This window comes from Pollachius pollachius (genome assembly GCF_949987615.1).
Source record: "Pollachius pollachius genome assembly, chromosome: 3".
NCBI lineage: Eukaryota > Metazoa > Chordata > Actinopteri > Gadiformes > Gadidae > Pollachius > Pollachius pollachius.
Window position 1 is genome coordinate 15137396 of NC_136936.1, and position 18067 is coordinate 15155462.

The 18067-nt window shown below is 48.4% G+C and overlaps 1 protein-coding gene across 1 annotated transcript; it reads left to right on the plus strand.

Annotated features, from left to right (window-relative positions):
- Positions 1-549: 549 nt before the first annotated feature.
- Positions 550-17052, plus strand: mnta (MAX network transcriptional repressor a). Its single transcript, XM_079731637.1, is given in 7 exon segments — positions 550-715; positions 3592-4255; positions 4583-4624; positions 4994-5105; positions 14308-14500; positions 14736-15503; positions 15506-17052. Coding segments are annotated over 7 exon segments (1950 nt in total). The 5' UTR covers positions 550-642; the 3' UTR covers positions 15604-17052.
- Positions 17053-18067: the final 1015 nt, after the last annotated feature.

The following is an 18067-nucleotide window of genomic DNA, read 5'->3' on the forward strand; positions in this document are numbered from 1 at the left end:
CTACTAAGCAACTGACAGTTGATTTCTGGGAGCCGGGGAGATGACACGAGCGATGATACTGCAGCATGGCTAAACGTGCGTGCGTGTGAGCAGCGCCTCGCCGTGTTATTCTGCACGCTGATTGGTCGATAATACGAATATGCTAATTAACTGTACATTTTCCATTCGTTACTATTCCCTGGCGGAGCATGATATTTCAGTGTCACGTGGGAATTACTCCTCCACCCCGCCCAATATTATTGATGTAATCGATTTCTATGTTAAAATGGACATATTAAATGTGTAATATTATTGTGGTTCAAGATAGTCCAGAACAAAATCCGTTGCGCGTGCTATGAATTCAAAGTCCATCCATGGATTTTAGCCTCCGGGTTTTCCGTCGCACCGCCCGAGCAGCATGGGAGGGAAACGTCTATGGGCGGTCACACATGCTCTGCTTCTAAACCTTATTTGTTTCCCTCATACTTTAAGCGCCATCTTGTTGTAACTCTTCTACGTATGTGGAAGAGTTTTTTTTTTTATGAAGGATATCCGACCATCCTCTTCAGCCCCACAGACTGGACCCTTTCTGTTGGATCCCACGTATCTAATCGTCGTTTAACGATTTTTCGGGGAAATCGCAGTCCCTCGATCACAAAAGAAATGAGCATCGAAACGCTTTTGGAAGCAGCCAAGTTTTTGGAATTGCAAGCACAGCAACAACAGAAAGCACGTGGTAAGCGTAATGTGCAGGAAATTGTAACGCTCATGCATTTTTTTTAATTGAAAATGTGTAAATGATACTGTGCCCTGTAATGCATAACTTGCCTCTTCACGTGTACGGTGTATTTCAGTAAAACCTATTCAACGGTTACGCCGTAGTGCGAAGGCTTGTTGCATTTGTATTAAATGCTTTTGGCAAAAATACGACCAGAGTTCAGCCTATACGGTTGTTTTACTTTCACATTCGTTTCGTTACTTTCACATATAAACGGATTAGCTGCATGTTTCAATTGGACCATCGCGTGTCACACATGTATAAACGGGGTCGTTATATTTGAAACATTTAGGCACAGTTCTCTGCAGCGCTGAACATGACATGGTTACATGTTGCGTCTACAGTCACGGCGCTTCTTTTACTATGCGGAACCTTTCACTACGTTTCAAATGATCCCCAGGACGCACACATTCCCGCCTATTCGAGTAGGCTTTACGTTTATCTCGTGTTCTACTACCACACATTTTAAATAATATGAAGCAGACGATTTAGGGCGGTGGCAGACCGGAATGCCATCCCGTTTTACATAATGACCTGACCTAGTAGGGATATCAGATGACGCTCCCCCAGGCTTCCCCTAGTGCGTGTCTTTGATCGATTGATCCTATACGCTGATGCGGATTTCTATATGACACAGTGGTGCAGCGTTCCGTGACCTCCCCCCCACCCCCGCCCCCGTCTTTCGTACTGTGTATTGGTGTTGTGAACGCTCATAAAGCTTGATAATTTACAATACCTTGAGTGGCAGTCGATGACGTGTACCAACTGACCACGCCTCTTATCTATGTGAGTTTAGAGAGACCGCCCACCTCACCACGTGCGTGCTGGGCACTCCTGCCCCCGGCTCTGGGAGAGCGCTCGGCGCAGTCCCCTCCCACTGCTCCGTAGACAGTGGAGAGCAGTCTCCTAGCACAGTAGAGACGTCCCACTCTGCAGAGCCGTCACCTCCCACTCTCTGTAGACTCTCCTACTCTCTGTAGAAAACGGGGAGGAAAGTGGGCCAGCCCCCTCTCCCCCCTTCTCTGCACTTATATAAGACAGCGAGTACTACTTGTTTTTATAAACCTTTCTACATGCTTCTATTCGAGGCGTGTTTGATGAACATCAACAGCTATTACCGATAGAACTAGTGTAAGACTAGTCCTTCATTAGTCGTTCAATTAGAACTCCAAGGAACAAAACAATCTGTTTTTTTATTCAGGGGAGTGGATTTTGACATTCAACATTTTGCTTATCCGTGAGAAACTATTATGTGTTGTGTTTTCCTCAAACCATCTGTGTTTACTTGAACTAAGCCCAGTCCTTAAGTGTAAATAACGAGAGGTTTAAAACGTTGTACTCTTAACCGCCCATGGCAGCAAAATATGGTGGCGATCATGCGATCATTTCCTGGAAGAATCTGTTGGTGGAAAAGCAGATAACGTCACTAGGAGTTCATAAGTGGTTTACCTGACACTGAATTGCCAGGTTAACTATACCAAAAGCAGTAAGCATAAGCAAAGCACATGATGAAGGAGTTTGATGTCCATTCAGCAAAGGCTATATCCCCTGATATCAATTGTCTTATTTGGTTAAAGCATCATGCCTTGACTTCTATCTATTGTATTTTTTTCAAGACATTACATCCCACTCATATTTATGATTTGATATGGTTTTGCATATAGGCCTACCACTTCATGCTGCTACTGCAGAATTGTAGGGGAAGGAAACATTTTGTTCCATGTGACTTCACTCCTTCTAGTTTTCTTAACTGCAGGGTGCAGAACTATTGTCTGGAATACCGAGAATACCCTTGCTTTCACCCCTTGTCGCGCTGCGTGTCTGTTAATTCTTCCAAGTCCGCTTCCATGGCAACAGTACAGCCCCTTCCTCCCAGCATCCTCAGACATGTGATGAGGGAAAGCCCACAAGGAGTGGAGGAGACTCTTGAATGTGATTGGATGACCCAATATTGACGGAAAATCAGGGCCTATTGAGCTTATCCCCCATTGTCTCTGGCGTGACCCCAGACCACGTCGATCTCATGCCACCGTTCCTCGCAGAATGTGTGTTCTCTTGCCCACTCCTGCTTGGGGCTTTGCGTGTTAATATGTCGTTAATAATGAGGAATTGTTGCCAGTGACCTGAAAGATCAGTGTGTGTGTGTGTGTGTGTGTGTGTGTGTGTGTGTGTGTGTGTGTGTGTGTGTGTGTGTGTGTGTGTGTGTGTGTGTGTGTGTGTGTGTGTGTGTAATCAACACTTTATACACAACCAAGAATCCTATGGCCACACTTTCTGAATGTTATTTAAACATATTGCATTGCAAAGGATGATGTAACAGTGATGCACCATGAAAGGAAAGGCTAAAAGTGGTGCCATTAACAGTTGTTACTACTATGCTTTGTTCTAATACAAACCGTGACTTTAGTGTCCCACTTCTCTCGCTGCCACAGAGCCTGACACGAGACCAAACGCTTGCATGATCAAGTAGCCAGTAACGGTGGTTTCCTCTGAAGAGCACCACTGATTTATAGGAGGGCCCTTCCCCACCGCTGGGCTGACGTTGCATTACGCGTGTGATTCCCCAAAGCGGTCAGCGGTCCGTAAAGGCAAAACAGGACAAGTCTTTCTCTACGTCCACCGAGTCATGGGTTGTGTGACATGGCGCTCTTGGTCGGGTACAACAGGTGGACATCACATCACCGTCAAGAATACAACACACACAGCCGCGTTGTTTGACATCCGCTTTAACTGGATCTCCACAGCCATTTACTCTATTCTTCGGCGTAAACGTTGCCGTGAGGTATTATTTATTCAAGGCCGCATTTGCTAACGCCGCCATGTTGTTCCCACAGAGGAGAATGAGTTGAAGGAGAAGCTCCGCCTGGAGCCGTTGGCGGAGCACCGGCACTCCAGCCTCGTCTACACCTCCCCCGTCCACCACCACCCCCAACACCACCACCACGACCAACACGTCCACCATGTGGCCACAGCAGAGGAGCGCCGCGTGGCCCACCGGCTGCCCCCCCAGCCCCTGCCCATCACGGTCATCCCCGTGGTCCCCGCCGCCCACACGTGTCCACCCCCTCCTCCGCCCCCGCTCCCCGCCGGCCTCTCCGAACCCGCCGCGCAGCACTTCCCCTCGCCCCCCAGGAGGGACCCCTACTCCCCCCCACAGGAGCGCGCCGGAGCCCCGCCCCCCGTCTCGCCGCAGCCCCGGCCCGACCCCTCCCCGTCATCGCTGGCGTCGGCGGCGACCGCCAGCTACCAGTCCCCGCCCTCGCACCAGAACCACCCTCATCATCCTCTCCCGCCGCTGGCGGTTCAGCACGCCAGTGCCCAGCCGCCGCCGCCGCAGCGATACCCGGGCTCCATCGTCACGGCGCCTCAGCAGCAACCGCAGCAGCCCTTACTCCCCCAGCCGGGGCCCCCGCAGGCCCCTCCGCCCACCAGCCCCAACAGCCGGGGAAGCCCTCCTGACGACGGCCGTCACCTGGACAACAAGAAGCGTCCTGGAGGGTAAAGACTGGAGCCTTTTACATAGCTTGCTTTGCTCATCAGCTGTTATTACGCTAGCCGGGGCTTTTATTTGATTACACTTCAGGATTGGGTGATAGTGACAACATGTGTGCCCCAAATAGTGGTTTGCCAGCAAACCTGCAAAATCCTAATCGTAATAGTAACAACAAAAATACTGACACTCTATTTATGTAGGCCGTTTTTTTTTTAAATGGGAATAGTTAGAGAGTGGAAGAGATTACAGAGAGTAGTAATGGACATCATTTTCTTTTGTAATAATCGTTTGGACACCAAATTCTTACTTTGGCCTGCTTTGTGCTTTTACAGGGCAGGCACAAGAGACGTGCATAACAAGCTTGAGAAAAACAGGTGGGTGCAACCTGTCTCCTGTTGTGCCATTTGAATGCAGAGATTTGATCTCTGTGCACAGACCAGTGTAGATGAGAACAGCTAGCCACGGTCTTACTTCTCTTTAATTTCTTCATTTAATTTCATGAATGGGGGTTCAATTCTACAGAGTCAGTGTACCGCCTCCATTGCCCCATGTAGGCCTTTCTTACCTCATGACTCAATTCCAATGTTAGACACATGGGTCAAAATCAATGTTAAAGTCCTCAAATCAATATGTGTCTTTTTTTGTGGTATTCAGTGAATGTCACGTCAGGAGTGTTTTGCAAATTTCTCTGGCCTGTCCTTTCCGCCCGCTCAATTGCCCTGTCTGTTCTTTCTGCTCCTCAGACGGGCACATTTGAAGGAGTGCTTTGAGATGTTGAAAAAGAACATCCCCAACGTGGACGAGAAGAAGACGTCCAACCTAAGTGTGCTGCGCAGTGCCTTGAGATACATCCAGGTGAGCACCACCAGGCTCAATTGACTGGGATCATTCAATCACATGAGCAACATCCATGTCTACTAGGAGTCGTTGGGGAAATGCAGATTCTCAACAGCATTGCCCTGATTTCAATACTGTTCTTTGAAATGCCCCTTCTAATGGCACTGTTGTTGTGACTGCTGAGGGGAGTGCTCTTTGCCTCTCAATTGGAGAACTCGATGCTCTTAGTTATTTACGTAATAGTCCTGTTGTGTTTACAGTTCACTTGAGGATTTTGTTCTGGAGTTTTCCATTTTTGTGTAATTTATATTACACTGCCATACTTTCGGAGAAGGTACCATCTATCCAAGAATAGATCCTGATTGGTACTCCACTACAATGCTCTTTAAAAAGAGCAACGCTGGAAAGATTCAATATGCTTGCTTGAGCATGAAAAAAACTGGACCATTAGTACCTGTGGGTCTGAACCGAAATGCAAGAACAACATGTTGAGTACACAACTTCAGTTGAAACTTGAAATTGTAGGTCCTATCTTATGAATATTTGAATATAATATGAGTATTTGTTATATGGAGGCCCTGTTTGTTCCTTTTGCCGTATCCTCTGCTCATATCCCCTACGCCCCAAATACTATATCTAATTAGGATACCAGTCATGTGCCGGGATGAGTCACCGTGCAGTTAAGCCTAACACGGCATGCAGGCCCACTCTGTGTTCATCCTAGCTGGTGGTCGATGGTGTAAAGGTCAATGTAACACCATTGATACTTCTTGGATAACCACGCCTATGTTTTAAAAGAGAACTAGCGGGTAAATGGGATTTTTATACATGCAGGGATGAATGGGATTGTTAGAACGTAGCGTTCTATTTTTACGGTTATTGCAACACATATTAATGGGTAGGCTATTAGACCAAGACCAATGCTTATATATCGTAGCGGAGCTAAACCTTTTACTTCCAAACCCTATTTTTCTCCTCTAAACAAATGCGTGCATGCATATGTATGATAATGGAACGCTACTGGAAATGTCCCACTTCCCCTTTCATACCACATTCTTTTATCGTGCGACCCCAGGTTTGATTGTGAAACCCAAACAACAAATAGCTTCTGTATGTCAAACCTAACAAAGTACAGTGGAGCGACTGTATGAGGACTCGTGGGGGTGAAACTAGGACAGCGTGGTGGTTGTAGGGCTTGTGAAACTCTCCCCTCCCCTTTGCCTCTCTGCGATTTAGGAAACATGGCATGCCCTGGCTGGCAGCCTGACCTGCCTGTCTGTCAGCTGAGCACAATTCAATCTGTACTTTAAAGTGGGAGTGAACCCCCTGTTTCAGCTCGAATTTGAACACTGAGATTGTAAAACAGGTGTTTTGGGCGGTGAGTTCGAGGAAAGGAAGGGGTGGGGGGTTGTTATCCCCATGGTTACGACGACGGCCACTCTGTGATACTTTTCTAGTACTATCGTAGGATTTGAATGTTAAAACACATTCACACACACAGTGGCGTTACATAGTTGGCCTAAAAGCATAACGGACGTCTCTTGGACGCCAACATCAAAATCAACAGCAGCCCTTAACGAGCCCCACTAGTCCACACTTCCACACACACCGTGGTGTTATGCTATAAGTGTCCGAGAAGCTTGACCCGCTTCTCAGAAGCTGCCATCAACGTCAACCGCTGCACCGACACTCACCGCCAGTGTCCCTTTGTCGTGACGTTGAAGACTATACTAAAATGCCCGTCAATGTCTCGAAAAGAATGCAACCCACGTTCAGAGCAGAGTCTGACGTTCCCAAACTGGTGTTTTCTCACAGTGATAAAGATTATGTTGAAGATCATATAAAAAATATGACCATGTTTGAAACAAACATTCAACGATATAATTGGGTAACATATTGGGTTCACAACCCTTTTAAAAGTCCTCTGTAATCTCACACTGATCATAACTTCCAAACTCTCTCCGCGAGTGTTTAAAGGACCAAGCATCGTGATCCATTTTTTTCTCTTACTGCTGACGTCCACTAGAACCGTTTCAAAGCACGAGCGGTTGATTTTCCACTTGTTATTGGTGTATAGCTGCCCTAAAACACGTCTACACGAGTTTCAGAGCTGCCCTGTTTCTCTGTGGGACCAAAACAACTTGTGGCTAGAATGTTCCATGAATCCATCACAAACCCCCTTTTCCTGTTTCTCTGCCTGCACACGGAGGCAGGGGAAGTGTAAACGGTGACCTATTCAAATCTGAATGGGGACAAAGTGGGTTGAACCTGCGTTCAACATCCCTGCTCCATGGTTACAGGGCTTTCAGTAACCTGAAGGGCGGGTGTCGGCTGGGTAACACTACTCTTGTGTCACATGGTGCATTCCCTTCCCACTGATTGGCCGGCGGCGGTGTCCAGGCGCGTGGGAGGAGAGCCAGAGCAGAAACTGAGTCTTCAGGGGCTCACAGCGGTTGCTCTCTGTTGTCGTGACATCGGGTGGTGGTGCACGCGTGTCTGCTCTGGAAGTAGCTCCTCCCCCTACCCCCACCCCCCGCGATCCTCCCTCCTCCACACTTCCAAAGCCCCTTTTCATTTGAGTGGGGGGAGGAAAGAGGTGGTCCGCCAAGCCGGACAATGGACGTAGGAGAGGTTCTAATATAGGGCTTTAGAGAATCAGGATAACATTTTGTTCGGTCCGTGATTTGCCCTTCACTTGTGTTGTTGGTTGTACTCACGTTGTGACATTGTCTGGAGGCTACCCACTGCCACCCTGGGATTGTGAATGGGATTGTGTTTGGCTGCAGCAACTGACTCAGTAAAAGTTCTAAGTCATTTGATAAATGTCAAAAGAAGGTTTTAAATTCCTGATGTTACCGTTGGTATGGTTCTGGCTCGGTAAACTACAGGCATTGTCCCCATTTTGTTTTTAAAGGCAGTTTTTAAAGGCAGCTTTGTCCTTTTTTTTTAATTTTGGTTGGTTCCTCAGATCCTTTGTGCATATCTTTCATACCCTTACGTCTCATGATCTGTGGTGCCTTTCTTTTTAAACCCGTCCTCCCGGGGCCTGTGTGGTGCTACTTTAGCTGACCGTGTAAAACAAACCCGCCCGTACGCTACACTCCTCCCTTCCCTCCCCCTCTCGCTTGCTCCCTCCCTGCCTCCCTCCCTCCTGTCTTACTCTCCACTCCCAGGGCCACATGAGCAACAAGCACATGGCTAGCCTTAGCCGTGTGACGTCAGCCCCGCCCTCCCTCCCTCCCTCCCTCCCTCCCTCCCTCCCTCCCTCCCTCCCTCCCTCCCTCGACAAGCTGGACTGGCTTCACTGGCGGGAGCGGCTGCCAACGAGAGAGAGAGAGAGAGAGAGAGAGAGAGAGAGAGAGAGAGAGAGAGAGAGAGAGAGAGAGAGAGAGAGAGAGAGAGAGAGAGAGAGAGAGAGAGAGAGAGAGAGAGAGAGAGAGAGAGAGAGAGAGAGAGAGAGAGAGAGAGAGAGAGAGAGAGAGAGAGAGAGAGAGAGAGAGAGAGAGGAAGGGAGGGAATAGATCGAGGGGTAAACACTGAGCTCAGTTTACCTAGCTCACGCCTGATTTACCACAGCGGAGCCAAAGGAACCTGTTCTCCCACTACTCGCTCGAGCACGCCCCTTTCAAACGCAGCTCTGCACCGTGCCGTGTGGAAGGCCGTCTTGGTTCTCTGATATTTCTTTTTTAACATTTCCAACAGTCCCACATGTTCAAATGAAGGCTGGGGATTTCTTTCTTATCCATGTTGTTTTCAGGGTGGAGACAGAGAAGGGGGGGAAATGTGCATAATGTTGTTTCTTTGTGGGCTTCCACAGAGTTAACGGTTAACCGTTTACAGATAGCCCAGGAAATGTTCGCAATTTTTTCCTTCCCAGAAGCAGGAAATGGTCTTCTCTTTTGTTAGGGGAAAGGCTGAGGAAGGTAATGAGGCCTTAACCCACATATCTCTTTAGAATCACAATAATCAGTCTAAGTATTTTGTCAGAGTCCAGCTGAGGACAATTGAAAGTGGGTCAACAAGTCTGTTTTTAAAGTAAGAAAAAGCCTTTCTGTTGGGCATTAAGAATGCAAATATCGATGGCCAATCACACTGTAGAGCTAGGCTTTCAATTGGTCCCTTTTGTTCTTGGTGTCCACAAATCGGTTGCCTTATTTATCATCGCAATGGACAGCAGAGAAAAGAGGTATAAAACAAAAAACTAGTTTGTTTTACCCATCCTATTCTGAGGCCTTTGGTGCAGCAGGATAGAGACAACCAGGACCATAGAGTGAGGCATTTGACTGTTGGGAAGAGAGAGCAAGAGCCATCTATTCAAATAATAACTAACCAGGCCACCTACAAGTCCTTTCATTGTTGGGTGTCGGCCTCTACACGCGAAGCTCTGTGCTCCGGCGGGAAGGCGAGAGCAGACGGGACACGGGTTTATGGTTACGGCTGCGTCACAAGACCTCCACGCGGCTCGGCCTGATCAGTCAGCCGCACAGCGGAGGGGCATGTCTGCAACGTGGCTTCCCCCGCTGCTGCTGCGGCTGCTGCTGCTGCTATTGCTGCTGCTGGCCCTTTAAGAGAAGCTCGTCCCAGCCAGCCTGTCTCTGGCTGCCGCAAAAGTGAGTCAGTGAGTACAGCCTGTACTGCTCTCTTCCTCGCCCGCCCTCCCTCCCTCCCTCCCTCCCTCCCTCCCGTGCTCTGCGGTGCCATGTGCTCGGCACTCTCATTGCCTGTGACAACGGCTGACGTTGTTTATCTTACGCACACGCACGCGTGCGCACAAAGACACACTCACACACACTCACACACTCACACCCACACACCCACACGCACACGCACACAGGTGCAGACATAAATTAACAATCCAATCTCTCCCTGTGCTGATCTACTTCTCTACACATAAACATGACGACATGGCCTTGTTTTACTGCAAGGGAAGAGCGGCTGTTTAGATATGGATCACAATGGAGGGGAGAGGGACTAGTGATAGAACCCACTGGAGGGGAGAGGGACTAGGGATAGAACCCACTGGAGGGGAGAGGGACTAGTGATAGAACCCACTGGAGGGGAGAGGGACTAGGGATAGAACCCACTGGAGGGGAGAGGGACTAGGGATAGAACCCACTGGAGGGGAGAGGGACTAGGGATAGAACCCACTGGAGGGGAGAGGGACTAGGGATAGAACCCACTGGAGGGGAGAGGGACTAGGGATAGAACCCACTGGAGGGGAGAGGGAGTAGTGATAGAACCCACTGGAGGGGAGAGGGACTAGTGATAGAACCCACTGGAGGGGAGAGGGACTAGTGATAGAACCCACTGGAAGGGAGAGGGACTAGGGATAGAACCCACTGGAGGGGAGAGGGACTAGGGATAGAACCCACTGGAGGGGAGAGGGACTAGTGATAGAACCCACTGGAGGGGAGAGGGACTAGGGATAGAACCCACTGGAGGGGAGAGGGACTAGTGATAGAACCCACTGAGCAGAGCTAGCAAAGGTCGATCAGCAAAGTCACAACTCTCCTCTGTTTTGGGACCACAGTGGTGGAACGAGCCCCCTGCCCATGTCAGAACCGACTTCCGCAAAAGACTAAAAACTCACCTGTTCAGAGTTCACCTCGACTCTGCATAGCCATCCAGTCCCCCACGCCAACCATTGTATCCTGGCACTTAATGTACGCACTTAATGTATGTTGTATTTATTCAAAGTACTTAATTGTGTAGCATCTACAGTAGCTGCTATCACTGCTGTATACAGGAAATGGGTTAGCCTAGCGATTGTTGGTACTTACACTTCATTCTATGAACATCTTTACTGTGATATATTGTTGCACTTCTTATGACAAATGTACTTATTGTAAGTCGCAACTGCAAATGTTAAAAGGACAAACTGGCAGTCCTTTTATACAATGAACCTTGACCCCTTGTTAATCGCTCCCTTTAGAGTAGCTGCTTATCATAGTAGCTGCATTATTGTTTTTGTTTTTTTGTCAGTATCGGTTATCAATGTAATGAATACATATAGACCGGTTGCGTGACAGATGAAGCCATGGCTCTGTCGTAACTCTGTACTAGCAATGTCTATGTGCGAGTAATGATTACTATATGCAAGTATTTATGTCTGTTAGTAATCTCTGCAAAGTTCCACCGTGACTGATAATTTACTTGTTGTAACCTCCTCTACCGAACTTCACGTTTAAACATGTCCAGGCCTAGGGAAACTCAACCAACCTCCCACTGGATCAGTGGTTAAGGACAGGCCAGGAAAACTTAAGGGATGAACATGGTGGCTCTGGTTGTGTGTGTGTGTGTGTGTGTGTGTGTGTGTGTGTGTGTGTGTGTGTGTGTGTGTGTGTGTGTGTGTGTGTGTGTGTGTGTGTGTGTGGCGCCACGCTGCTTGCGTGCCGCTGCCTGTTGGTGAGGGCGATCAAACAGGGACTGTTGACAGTTGGCTTGTGCCGACTGACGCAGAAGCCAGTAACTCCCAACAATCCCATCCAGGGAATGCTTCACGTCGTCTAGGGCCGAGGAAACATTTCATAGGAGTGCCCTGGAGAATGTCGTCCTTTAGAAATGGGGGTTTCTTTTATGATTATTTAGGACTAATGAGGAGCATAGTTTCAAGGGTTCAAGGGGGTGAATGATAAGCCTCACTCGGCTAATGTCTTTGTAGTTGCCATGGAAACGGCCATACCCGCCCCCCCCCCCCAAAAAAAATCCCTCAATTTACCCCTCCTCTTCATCTACCCAAGTGCCTGATTGGACGATTACTTATCTCTGAGGAATGTTGATCATCTGTTGTCCCAAAAGTGAGTCAGGAGTTTGTCCTCAAAGCAAATAGTTCCTGGTTCGGAGCACATGTGACCAGTGTTGCGCACAGCATCGGGAGATGTTCACAAGCAGCTTACGCAGCGGATTGTGTTTGCTGAATCTCTTCCTACTGTCTCTGTCTTTTTTCCATCTTCCTGTGAACATGTGGTTCTGTTCTGCATTCACTTCCTGTAAGACTGGAGCAGGAGAAAGGAACCCCTCTAAGTGGTTTCAATGGTACTACTAATATCCTCGAAGGAACCTTCGTGGGTATTATCAGCCTGTAATGACTGGGGAGGCGGAAGGGAAGATGCAATTCTATGACATAATCTGGTGCTAATATTGTAATCAAGTGTTTTCCTCATTATCACAGTACAACAGTCTGTACTACTCCACACCACAGTACTCCTGGAGAAAAGCTCCAGGAGCTCAATCAGTCACATTGATTCACTCACTCACTCACTCACTCACTCACTCACTCACTCACTCACTCACTCACTCACTCACTCACTCACTCACTCACTCACTCACTCACTCACTCACTCACTCACTCACAGAGACACACACAGACACCTCTCTACTACTGCTCACTTACAGAGACAGGAAGTTCAGTCTTTAAGCAAACAGCTCGGCGGCGGTGTCATCCAGTCGCTAGGCACCGGGAGGGGAGCAGTGAAGTCACACAGCCCACCTCCCCGGGCCTCATATTCCAAAGCAATGCGTTGTGTTTAATCATTTATCCCCACTGTTCCAAAGAAGCCATGCTCTTCCTAAAGGCGCAATGACTGCTTTTGAAATGACTTTTGTTTGTTTTACACCAATCCAAATATTTTAACTGTAGAGTTGACTCTACTGTCCTCTCAACCCTTGTAATGTTGAATTTAGAGAATAGTGACTATATGGACTTAGCATATTGTCGTTTATTTTGGAAAACTGAGTAGTTTTGTTTTAGTTGGTCAAAATCTCCCTCCAACTATTTGTTCCTGTTGCTGTGGCCTAGGGAAGTCCGCCCATCTTGTGTGTGTAGAGCTTTCCTGTGTCAGCTGACCAGTTAAGGGAAACTGGGTCATGGTCTAGTGGCTGCCTAGAAGCCCCCCCTACTCAACAAGCCCCTCCCCCTCTTCTCTGTCACACCCATGTGTTTCTCCATGCTTGGTATTGGTTTCACACAGCACACAGTGAGTTTTGTTTTGAGGTTGAGTTTTGTTTTTGTTTCATTTTGCTATTTTATTTGGGAGAAAACACCATTATGCCAACATGGCCCAAAGGAAATTGCATAATCATTATGCAATTTTCTTTAGAAAATTTCACCATTCTGGGCTCATTTGTTTGTTTTTGGTATGAGGTCATTTAGTGTAAATAAGTATTGGAACTATTTTAATATAAAACCATAATAACATGAACTTGTCAACATTCGAGTGAGGGGCTGAGCTTTCTTTTCATTTGTTGGACAAGATATTTAAGGGAAAGTCAACCATCTAATGAATATGTGGTCTTCTACTCACAAATTCCTTACAATAGTGTGTCCACAGACACACAATATCTCTAACGTTATCTTCCTTCAATCAGGATTTAACTATAGCCCCTAGGTAAACTGCCAGAAGTCTCCACCTAAGCACATATTCAGTATCTGTGGATAACTACAAATGTCCAAAACAAACTTTTCATTTTCGCAAAGGTGTGGCCCAACTTAAGACAGGGGGCTTTTTTCTGCCTGAAATGTCCAAACAGCCTTGTTTGTTGAAGCACATTTTTGCCATACCCTTTTGGCAAACAATAGCGACCAAGAAAAAGTTAGGGGCTAACTTTAATATTGTCTCAAAAGTATCTCAACAGTATCTCAACTTGAAGGGGTTGAATTGAATCAACTCTAAAGGTTCTCCTATAACCTCTATGTTGAATAATGAAGCTTAACAGTGTTGGCTGCATTGTGGCACTTCACAAACCAAGTGAAACAACACAGCAAAAGCATGTGCTTGTTTTTCCCTTGGATTGAGGAAGTTGGGTGTGGATTGTGGCAAGAGACAACCAGCCAACCACTAAACCACCTGATCACAGATTTGGCTGCGAGTTCAGAAGCCACAATTGTTAACCGCATGTGTCCAGACGTGCAATCTCACAACTTCAGTCGTCACACCTTTCTGCCTGAGATGAATGCAAAGCTTCTGCGGCACGCCCGACTGAAGGCGTGAATCTCTTCTCTTTTGATGACAACTGACGGACAAATCATGTTTGACTCTGATTGAATCATCTCTCTTTATCTCATTCATGCCTTGCTTCTATCCCTCCCGCCATAAGTCATGTTTCTTCTCGTCTTGGCGATATGTCGTTCATTATGGTTTATAGTTCACGCAGTTTGAGCCTTCTTCAAGAAGGACATATTTAAGGGCTCTTCCCATTTGCCTCCTCCCTCCCCTCTCAGACGTTGAAGCGCAAGGAGAAGGAGTTTGAGCACGAGATGGAGCGTCTGGCGCGGGAGAAGATCGCCACGCATCAGCGGCTGGACGAGCTGAAGAACGAGCTGGGCCAGTGGATGGACGTGATGGAGGTGGACCGGGTGCTGCGGCAGACGGTCCAGCCCGAGGAGGACCAGGCCTCCACGTCCACGGCCTCAGGTACGGAGGCGCTCGCTCACCGGTTCTCTTCACCACCCAAATGCAATCATCAGTCGTATGCTTAAGATTGGACTAAAATACGCCTTTTTTTTAATACATTTTTAGTGCCTTTGTTTCTGTTTCAAATTTGGCTGCATTGTCAATGTTACAGTTATGTATATTTTTTAGGGAGTGAATTGCGACCGATCTGGTAGTTGTGACGTTGTCTCAACGGGTGTGTGTGTTTGCGTTGCAGAAGGGGAAGACATCGACGACCCGGACCAGGACGGAGAGACGGCTCGCCGGATGCCTACCGCCTTACCCGCCGTGCCTCGCGCCGTGCCACCGGAGCAGCGCAAGACCCCCGCTCTGACCCCCGTACCGCCACCGCCCCCAATCGCCGCCACTGTCGCTACCCACCCGCTCCTCCCCCAACACATCTCCATTCAGCACAAGCCCCCGGTGCACCAGACTCTGGCCATGCCCAAGCCCACGGTGCTCGCGGCGTCCGGGATCCCCGGCGCCACCGCCATCCAGGCCTTACTCCCCGCCCAGACCCAGGTGGTCACCTCCCAGCCCTGCCTGCAGCCCACCGTCATCGCCCACGCGCCCGCCTCCCACGCCTCGGTCATCCAGGCGGTGAACCACGTCATCCAGGCGTCCGGCCACAAGCACATGGCTCACCTGGCCCCGTCCGGCACCTCGGGCGCCGTCCAGCTGGCCACTGGACACCGTCACCACCAGCAGCAGCACCACCACCACCACCACCACCACCACCAGCAGATCAGCCACATCACCGTGACCCCCGTGGCCCACCTGGGTCCCCACCTGCCCACCATCTACTCCCAGTCGGTGGCCGTCACCCAGCTGAACGGCGGCATGCCTGGCCAGACGGCGGGCGGTGCCGCCGCTACCGCCGTCGTCAGCAAGCAGACGGGCGCCCAGATGGTGGCCCACCACCCGCAGCTGGTCGGCCAGGCCATGCTCAACCCCGTCACCATGGTGACCATGCCCTCCTTCCCGGTCCGACTCTAAAGGTAGCCCCCGGGAGGCCCGAGGCCTACGAGGAGCAGGGCTGCCCCGCCGGAGACCCCTACACGCGCAGGGGGTGGGGGGGGGCTTAGCGACCAACAGGTCCGTGGATGAGGAACGCATCGTCAGGCGGCTAGCCGGCCGGACACCGTTTGTGTAGCAACGCGGTTCAGCACCCCAACCATTTCAGATAACGTGGAACATTCCAAAAATACTATTTAGCTAAAGTTTATTCACAATGGCATCGTAGGAGGTGAATGCAAATCCTAATTAGTTTCTTGCTCTATCTTTTGGATGGATCCGGCCGTGCGTGTGTATGCGCGCGTGTGTGTTGTCCAAGGTGATCGTGTCGATGGTGTTTGTCACATTTAACAAATCAGTTGGTCTGAGGTGCACTTCCTCCCCATTAATAGTACTCACGAAGCGGTTTGAAATGGAGGGGTGGGGGGGTTGTATCTTTGATGTGTTTGTTTGTTTTTACAACATGACCCTGAAAACAACGATGGCTGACCCACCATTTTTCCCTCTCCCAAAAGAGAAACTACTGGTTCTCTTGAGGGCGCACTGATGAGGCTGAACTGGGCCTTCAGAGTCGTGAGGGGGCTAGACTGTGTGCTCAGCCCACCATAATAAGCACACCAAGAATGTGATCACAAGGACTTCCTCCTCTCCAGCAGGAGCACATGGCTGCGGGGCGAGAGGGAAAACGTGGCCCGGATCACAGACCTCACTACAGGACACTGCAGAGGCCATGACTGAATATGTTTTTTTTATACAGCACTAGCGCCCCCTGAAGTTAAATTGCTGCACTAGCCTGAGCATTAAGAGAGCTACGACAATCCATCGCAAATGAGGCTAAAGCCTCTGTTTCATTTTGAGGTTCATCACGTTTACTTGGACTGCAGAATGATAAGAATGTAACGAAGCGTAGTTCAACCGAGCGGCAATCAAAAATCTCCAGCCGGGACTTGCCAGTGGCTGAGCTAATGCATCGCCATTTAAACGGCTTACAGTTGACCGTTTGCTAGTACAAATAATCCAGTCTCCATCGTGGCTGGTAATGAGGAGGGTGACAACACGAGCGGGTCTGGACGTTATCTGACCTGGATTAAGGCTCCAGCCAAATCAGGGTTAAGAGGATTTGAAGTTCATTGTAGTGCTTCTACTGATTTAAGAGCCCGCCTCCGTTCTCTGGTGCCGGTCTCCTATTGGTTGGCCGTTTTTAGTTATGAATGGAGCGTCGAGGAATCCTGGAAGGTGTATGTGTTTTCGTCCAGCTGAAACACTGATGGTCCTGGATAAAACGACAATCATGTTATTCCCTCAAATAGCGCTTACGATTGTTATAAAATTGTAACAATAGTTTTTTGCTAATGCAAACCGCCTTTATCAGATCAGTACAGCTTTCTTTAATTATTGATGCTTGTTATACATTATGTATACACACTTTTCTGAAATTGTACTCATACAGGAATGGTCTTGCATGGTTCAACTCTCACAAGCTTTAACTTGGAAATGCCACCACTCATTACATAGCTAAAGCCATTTATATATATATATATATATATATATATATATATATATATATATATATATATATATATATATACATATATACATACATACATACATACATACATACATACATACATACATACATATTGGTTGTATGGAGCGAATGAGTAGGGGGTGGAGCGGTGTCGGGTCTGGTAAATGTTGGGCATAGTGGGTTGTGAATGGATGGTTAGTGTTGTAATGAGTGTGTCTTGATGTGTCACGTGGCCTATACACGTGCCGGTACGGTGTGTTTTCCGTGTTACTTTTGCATGTTTGCTACACTGGTGATGTTTGTGGAAGTGAAGACCCATGCAGCACGCCCCGACCCAACCCCCACGTTGACTCTCTAATATGATTGGTTCACGGAGATTTCTTTGTAAAGGGTTTCCAACGCCCTCCCCTGACGCAGGGGCATCACAACCTCGACCTGGTTGGGCACACAGGATCATCTGCTACTCATATGCCGATAAGGATGCGCAGGGGGCGGGAAATATACTCGTATATTACACGCTTCAACCTACCTAGCTTCAGGCCGATTGGGGCTGCAGTCATTAGGGTTGGATTAAGTGATTCGTTTCCGCGATTCAGTTCGCGTCCTTCAGTCCGCCAAGAGGAGTCGTTCGCGAATCGTTCGTTCGTTCGTTCAGTCGAGTTTCCGGTAGCGGTGAATCGAATCATGCACGGTTCTCTGAGTCAGTCAGACTCAGCCCCTCGTTCGTTCGTTCGTTCAGTCTAGTTTCCGTTAGCAGTGAATCGAATCATGAAATGAACGGTTCAGACTCAGCGCCTCCCTCGTTCTCATTCTCATACGTCAACATTACAACTTTAACCAAATGCAGCGGGATGGGGGGTGTAGTTGATTATTGGATGTTTTAACATATCAGCAAGATAATAGACTGATTGATTGATTTAGCAATGATGGTGGGGGTCCCGGGTGTTTTAGGCTCTCATAAATAGAACCCTGTGCAGCCAAAGACTAAATCTAGCTGCCAAAATTAA